This window comes from Helianthus annuus, chromosome 6 (genome assembly GCF_002127325.2).
Source record: "Helianthus annuus cultivar XRQ/B chromosome 6, HanXRQr2.0-SUNRISE, whole genome shotgun sequence".
NCBI lineage: Eukaryota > Viridiplantae > Streptophyta > Magnoliopsida > Asterales > Asteraceae > Helianthus > Helianthus annuus.
In genome coordinates, this window is record NC_035438.2 from 89,219,027 (window position 1) to 89,227,435 (window position 8,409).

An 8,409-nucleotide genomic window follows, 5' to 3' on the forward strand; every position below is an offset into this window, starting at 1 on the left:
GCCACCCACCGCCGGGTGGGCCGACCCTCTTTCAAATAATATAGCCGTTGTAACGGCTCTTTCCTTTAAAAAAAAAAATTCATTTTTTTATATATAATCACCCACTTTCACTATTATTTCCCCACTTTCAACCCAAAACCCTCTCACTTTTATACCAAATTCTCCCTACTTTTATAAAAAAAAATATCTTTTTACCCACAATGGCTTCTAATCCTTGGTGGTCCTCGTCTTCGGATGACGAAGAGGAGATGTTTTTCGGAAACGCTATACTACGGGCGGGACAGATTTTAATCGAAGAGGAAGAGGAAGAGGAAGAGGAAGAGGAAGAAATTGGTGAAAATGTTATTACCACACGAATACGCATTAACAGAGACCGCCAAGGTTTTCATTACAAAATTTCATTGTCCTTATTTTTTTTTAACTCGTACTTATATATTATATATGACAGGAGCGCACGACAAATGATGTTCAACAGTTGTACCAAGCTCATGAAGCAAGGCACGGGTTTCCGGGAATGCTTGGTAGCATTGATTGTATGCATTGGGAGTGGCATAGTTGCCCGACTGCGTGGCGCGGCCAATATACGCGAGGTGATCACGGATATCCAACCGTGATACTTGAAGCTGTGGCATCACAAGATTTGTGGATATGGCATTCTTTCTTTGGTCTCCCTGGTTCACTCAAAGACCTCAACGTGTTATACCAATCGGCCATTTTTACCGATGTCGTTAATGGAACGGGACCGGACACATGTTTTACAGTTTCTGGGGTAGAGTATAGACGTGGGTATTATCTTGCTGACGGGATATATCCGTCTTGGTCTACAATTGTGAAGACTATTCCATATCCCGAGGACGAAAAACGGAAAAAATTTGCGAAGCGTCAAGAAGCGGCAAGAAAAGACATCGAACGTGCTTTTGGTGTCTTACAAAAAAAATGGGCCATCCTTGCACAACCGGCACGTGCGTTCACCCCAAAAAGGCTGCGTCTTTGTATGTACGCTTGCATTTTGCTCCATAACATGATTATTGAAGACGAGGGTCGGGCGATTTGTGAGTATGATGAGAATGCACCTTGGGGGAACACTGTCCCGGTTGATCCCCCACAACAGGATTTAAACTCGTTCTCGCTAACAAACGACTTCACGCATGCAAACCTTCAACAAGATCTGGTAGAACATATTTGGAACAACGTTAACATGGTGGACGATGACGGAGCCGAAGGCGAAGACGAAGACGAGTAGTGTGTTTGTTTTAAATTTTAGACTTCGTAGGCTTTTTTTATTTTTTAGTTTCGGTATTTTTTTTTTAGGAAATGTAATTTTTTTTATTTTTATGTTATGAAATGAAATTATTTTATGTTGTTTTATATTGTGTTTTTTAAATTTTATAAAGATTTTATTACCTTGGGTTATTAAATTAAAACAAAAGAAATTATAAAATAATGAGGTGGGGCCCCATTCTCCATCCCCCTCCATCCTTCATTTGGCTCATCCCCCACGAGCCGCCTACGTGGCGCCTACGTGGAGGCTCATCCCCGTGGGGATGAGCCGAACCATACCCTCTAGTCTTAGAGCTCCTCGCCGGAAAATGAAAAACACTGATTTTGTGTGGTGTTATTTTGTAATTTATATGTGTTTGTGAGGGGATTTTGTCTTCTAGTGAGACGTCTTCAACGTCCTCTGGAAGCCGGCCAGGACGACGACGGGGTGGGGGGAAATGGGGGGAGGTACGGCGCCACACCGGAACTGAGGAGGGACGAACCCCATACCATGTAGACTAAGGGTGGAGGGTATAGTCAAACAACTTAAGGTGTTTGAGTGAAATCTTACCCAATAGTATTATGCCATGTCAACTCCCTATTCTATTTCTCATTTTACACTCAATCACTAGGTATAGTCAAACACCCCTCAATTAAAAAAAAAAAAACATGATTGATCCCTCCTCTCTCTCTCCTCTCTTCTCTCAAACAAATCCGTGAACACTCACCGAAAATGGCAACCTCTCTCCAACTCAAACACCCAACTCAATCAAGTGGGGGTGGTCACCGATCGGTGATCCCCACTCACCGCACATGTCAAGCACCCTTATACCCTCCACCCTAATGATATAATATGGCTTAGTGTAACCTAACATAACCAGTTAAAGGCCAAGTGTGGTCTATTTAATACATGTGTGATATATTATTGCCCATTATCATAATAAAGCCCATTAAGTTTCATGGCAAAAGATCAAATACAAATAATCTTAACATACTAAACATACAAATTGAAGGAAAACCCAAAAAGACAAGGTGGCATTTTTGTGATTACCACCAACTATCAAAGTTACAACCAAAAATACCTAAAAAAACACAAATTTTTTTTTAACATTTTTTATTAAAAAATCGCTACATTTCGTTAGCAAAAAAAAAAAAAAAATATTTTTTTTTGGCTGCTACTAAAAGTAGCGATTTTTTAATAAAAAATGTTAAAAAAATAAAATAAAATAATTTGTGTGTTTTTTTTTTATTTTTTTAGATTTTTTTAGGTTTTTTGGGGGGTTTAGTTTTTAGCATTTTAGCTTGGGGGGGGGGGGGGGGGGGCGGGGGGGTTAGGTTTTTTTTAGGTTTTTGGGGGTGGGGGGTTAGGTTTTTTTAGGTTTTTGGGGGTGGGGGTGGGGGGGGTGGTTAGGTTTTTTTTTAGGTTTTTGGGGGGGGGGGGGGTGGGGGGTTTAGGTTTTTTTTGGGGGTGGGGGGAGTGGTTAGGTTTTTTTAGGTATATGTGTAGAGTAACTTTGATAGTTATTGATAATTACAAAAATGCCACCTTGTCTTTTTGAGTTTTCCTTCAATTTGTATGTTTAGTATGTTAAGATTATTTGTACAAGAACTTTACCCTAAGTTTCATTCCCCAATTTTTTCAACCTAAATTTAGGTCCCAATCAATCGATTTTCACATCAGCTCCCCTTTCAACCCTACCTGTATAACCGCTATGAGACAGGGCGAACAAGAGGAACCACAATGTTGATGACTGTCAACGGCGGGTTTCTTCCATGATTCTCGAATCGTCTACCATGGTTAATTCTTGAAGGTGAGGGCTTTCTAGTTATTAATATATTCATTCAAACATCAGTTTTGTGTATTTCTTTACTGGATTGTAATTTTGATTTATGTTTGTTCAATGTGGCTTTGGAATCTGTTTATGAAATTTAAACTTCTTGTACATTTGAACCATAATAAAGCCCCTTGTTTTTATATGTTTTGTTAACTTTCGGTTAGGCTATTATATGTATAGGTTGTTGATATTAAACATGGCTCTCCAACACTTTCCTCAGGAGCAATTTGGCACTTGCTTTCACCTTCATAATTGCATTCATTTTAGGTACTCTGAACCTATGTTTTTACTTTACTTGATTGACTTGCTTGATTTTTTTATTTTTTACAGAAATTGATAGTTTTATAAAACTATAAAATTTGATACATGATAATATTAGATCCAAATGGTCTGCTTTGATATATTTTTATGGTCTTCATGTTTATTTGTTAATGCTAACTTTGACCATGATGTTAGTGTTTCCTTGAACCAACTCCATTGAAGTCATTATTTTTCCATATTTTTAATTCACCTATCATACCGCTCAATTTAACCAATTGTATTATGTTAACTTATTACAGTTATAATACACATCTAAAGTTGTCCCCACCAATATACCAATGTGTTGCTGAATTTAATTTGGGGGGTTTTGTAAGATCAATTAAAGTTAAGTTAAGAATCTTTGATTTCAAGGGTTTCTTTAAAAAAATATGTTTTAGGCATTGCATCTTATTCACTGTTAAGATTGAACTATGTGTTGGTGGGGTGAGGTGTTGGAAAGAACCCAAGTTGCTAAGTTGTGATTAGCTTTCCGTATTTCCTCATAATCTCATATTGGTTGCAGATTCGTTTTCATGGATTTATAGTTTGATGAAACTAGGGTGTTAAAGCTCCGAAGACACATTCTTGGTAAGTAATGATTGTTTTCTTAGTCTTCTAAGATTTGGATGTTAAATTCTTTTAACATTGAAATCTAGTTACACATTATTAGATATTTGTGTGAAACTCCAATAAATCGATCATACACTGTTTCAGGTGAATCACTCTAAGATGATTGTTCTTATCTAATTGAAGCTGCTATTAAGGTTACTGTACTATATCCTTGTATGTTTTGATTTTTCTGAACGTGTTTATTACGATATATAGAAAGGAATATATCTGATTTTGTTGTTTGATGAAGGGTTTATTGTGAGTAATATGCGACACCATTTTACTTCTAAGTTGATGTAGGACTAACATCATCATCTATTTATATTGCAGCCTTATTTCATGGTTTGCAACAGCTTTAGATTTGGGAATGTTTGTTGGCGGATTATTCATACTCCAAAGACTAAAAAGCCGAATCGAACATACGGAGACACGAAGAGGTTGGCGGATTATTCAAGATACTTGAAGAAAGTTAACTTTGATTTATATATTTTGTAAATAATTGAGCAATTTTATGAATGTATTGTACATTGTCTTAAAGTACATTATTTATGATATCTATTTTACTATTGTTATGGCGTAATTTAGATCCTAATGCATGTTATTAGCAATTATGGTGTTTGAATCAATAATATTACCAAGTTGCACTTGAATGTAAACAGGATTGCATTTGATGTCACTGAAATTATAAAAAAATGTTGGTAGAAAAAGGTTGCATTTTTTGTACTAAAAACATGATGATAGTTGCATTTGAGTGTGATAAAGGTTGCATGATTGTAACTAAAATTATAATAAAGGTTAAAAGCTGCATTTGAAAAGTATTGCAACACTTTCAAAAATAGTTGCATTAGGCCTTCAAAAGGTTACATTAGGTCTAATGCAACTGCTTCTAATGCAGCTTCCGATAAAAGGTTGCATTAAACCTAATGCAACTTTTTTAAGGCCTAATGCAACATTTTATTGGGGTTGCACTAGCTTCATTTTCTTGTAGTGAAAGAGGAAATATGGTTTGCACAGTGCCGAAACTTGAAATTTCCGACCGGGGGTCAAAAACGTATATAGCAAAAATTTCTATAAAACCACGGGTTCAAAAACCTATATACCAAAAAATTTCTATACGAAAACTATATATTCTCCACTAACGAGCGAAAAGCTCGGAGGGTCGGTCGCCCCCTCCCGCCCCCACAAAGCTACGCCCTTGGGTTTGTGTAGGAAATAATAATAGAAGGACATGTGACAAAGTTAGAAAAAATATAAAGAGAAACATTTTAGTCAAACCCCACCATTTTCAAAAACTCAACCTCTTTAAGAACTCAACACCTTTAATTCATATCTTTGAATACCAAAATCCACCATTTTCAAAACCACAAACTATCACATGACAACCAACACCACCACTACCTGTGATCGCCATCATCTTGCTGGAAACCAGATCTGAAACCACCTCCACCTTTAACCACCTATTGCATTTTTCAGATCTGAAACCACCATTCCACCATCCACCGCCCACCTCCACCACAACTATTTTCTCCATGGTGTGTCAAAAATATTTCTCAGTCTACCGTAGTTAATCAAAGTTCTTTTTGTAAGTTGTGTTTTTTATTTCATTGTGTTTTAGGTTATCAAACATTATTATGTTTTAGTTACAGTTCTTCTTTTCGTTTTTGTTCATCTGGATTTTAAAATATAGGCATGACTATGTTAAAACATAAACATGACCATGTGAAACCCGTTGCGTTTTAGACTTCGAGCGTACGTTTTATAACTTGGATTACAAAGAACATGATCAGGCTAAGACAGAAACATGATCATGTTGGAACAAAGGCATGTCCATGTTAAAATATAAACATGATCATGTAAAACCAATTGCGTTTTATAACTTGCAGTGCAAACTCTTGATTTCCTGTTTCATTGCATTTTAGAACCTAGAGTACAAAGAGCATGATCATGCTAAAATACAAGCATGACCGTGTTAGAATATAAACATCACCATGTTAAAACACATTGCGTTTTAGAACCATGCAAGGAACATGATCATGCTAAGACAAAAGCATGATCATGTTGGAACAAAGGAATGACCATGTTAAAATGTAAAATGTAAGCATGACCATGTTAAAACTCCAGCTTCTTTTTAGAACCTACAGTGCAAAATCATGATTTTAGATTTCGTTGATTTTAAAACCTGGAGTGCAAAAAACATCAAAGAACATGATCATGCAAAACTAGAATCATAATCATGTTGTAACAAAGGCATGACCATGTTAAAATATAAACATGATCATGTTAAAACCCATTGCTTTTTATAACCACATAATCATGCTAAGAAAGAAGCATGATCATGTTGGAACAAAGGCATGATCATTTTAAAACATAAACATGACCATGTTAAAACTCCATTGCGTTTTTGAACCTAGTGCAAAATCATGATTTTGGGTTTCATGTCATTTTAAAACCTGGAGTGCAAAAAAACATTAAAGAACATGGTCATGCTAAAATAGATGCATGATCATGTTGGAACAAAGGCATGAACATGTTAAAACATAAACATGACCATGTTAAAAACTATTGCGTTTTAGAACCCGGGTGCAAAGAACATGATCATGCTAAAACATAGGCATGATCATGTTGGAACAAAGGCATGTTAAAATATAAACATGACTATGTGAAACTCTAGAACTTACAGTGAACACTATGTTTTTATCATTATATTTTACGCATCTGGATTTTCGAATTTTTTTTCTTCTAAAAGTATAAGAATAGTATACCTGTTTTAAAGAGAAAAAAAGTCATTTTTATGGTGTATTTTTTTTTTTAAATAATGTCATATGAAAGAGTTATTAACGTTTTAGTAACCGGGAGGGAGGGGGGGTTGGAGGAACCAGAAACTATTGTCTTAGATGTATTAGAATACCCTAAACAAACTCATGCGCCTTCAATTTTTGATCAATTCAACCAATTTAATCCAAACCCTTAATTACTTAATAGATTGTCAAGATTACTTCTTATTCTTCCTAATAAAACAGACTTCCTATTATATCCTAACCCTGTTACATAATATCCTAGTCACCATAAGTTAAAATATATACATTAAAATATCATGATATATAAATCTTTAAAGATAACTTTGTGTTATGTAGCATACAATAAATAATTACATAAAAATATATACCACAAAATAAAAGTATATTTTCGAAGTAACATGCAATAAAATAGGGTTAATGGATTTAAACACCCCCAACTATTGCCTTGGCCGATGGCACTCTCAACTTTCACTTTGGCTCAGACCACTCTCAACTTAACACTTGGGTTGCTGTATCACCCCCTCGTTAAATAAACACTAACTGGGTTAGTTCTTTTTGCTAACATGGCCAATATTTGCTGATGTGGCATGCTGATGGATCCAATATACACACACATGCTGATGTGGCACTGTATTTTAAAAACCATACCCACACACAGATCCAATATATAACACTTGGGTTGCTGCTCTCCTCCCTTCCCCTCTCGATCCTCCCCTGCACCCACACCCGGAACCGGCGTTGATGCCGGTGGTGTTTCCGGCCAGACGATACCCCCCCTCTCAAAACAACATCAGAGTTCTTACCCTCATCCCTCACTCTTGGATGAACAGTTGGCCGACACCTACTCTCTCCCTCAATCTCTCATCGGCGACCGAAAATGGAGAGTTCCGACCGGCGACAACACTCCTCCGACACACAACACGCACAACAATAACCTGCAACCTCTGTTCTCTCTCGCCGTCGGTTAACCGCAAGCCGACAACCCCCCCTTGACGAATTCTCGACGGCAAACAACCACCGTTGCGGCGGCAGTTGTGTTGGTTCGACACACTTTTGGTTCCTGTTAGGTTGGAGACAGAACGAGAGAGAGAGAGCAGCGGGTTTGAGTGATAAGGTTTCAGGTTTCAATAAGGTATTCAAGGAAAAACCCCTATGTATCTTGTTTGTGTTTGCAGTTCCATTTTCACTGGCCTGAGATTTCGTAAAGCTTGCAACTGTTGAGTCGTTTGTACTTGCTGATAGTTTGTTGTCATCTGTGGCTCCAACTTAACTTGCCCGACACCACCTTGAATGTTTTGATATTGCGGCTGCTGATGCTGACGGTTATTGTGTTGAGGTTCAAGCTGTTGGTCTGACAAGTTTTGGTTGACCGACATGTGACCTGATCGTATGTTGATGATGGATTAGATCCAAGGTGCGTCTGATTTTTTTATGATTTAGGATTAGGGTTTTTCAAATGAGTTCTTGTTAGGGATTGGGGGTTTTAAAGAAGATGAATGAGTATAATTGACACGTAGGACATGCCACATCAGATAAAATTAACACATAGGCTAGTTTTACTAACCTGGTTAGTGATTATTTAACGAGGGGGTGCCATGACAAACAAT

General features: G+C 37.0%; 1 protein-coding gene and 1 long non-coding RNA gene across 2 annotated transcripts; both read left to right on the forward strand.

Annotated features, from left to right (window-relative positions):
* Positions 1-200: 200 nt before the first annotated feature.
* LOC110944922 (putative nuclease HARBI1) lies at positions 201-1,243 on the forward strand. Its single transcript, XM_022186565.1, has 2 exons — positions 201-341; positions 449-1,243. The coding sequence occupies exons 1-2, from the start codon at positions 201-203 to the stop codon at positions 1,241-1,243; spliced, it is 936 nt and encodes a 311-aa protein (XP_022042257.1).
* Positions 1,244-2,887: 1,644 nt separating this feature from the next.
* LOC110865739 lies at positions 2,888-4,584 on the forward strand. The gene is made up of 5 exons (XR_002550917.2): positions 2,888-3,071; positions 3,276-3,362; positions 3,919-3,983; positions 4,110-4,159; positions 4,335-4,584. It is a non-coding gene; the product is annotated as an uncharacterized LOC110865739 (long non-coding RNA).
* Positions 4,585-8,409: the final 3,825 nt, after the last annotated feature.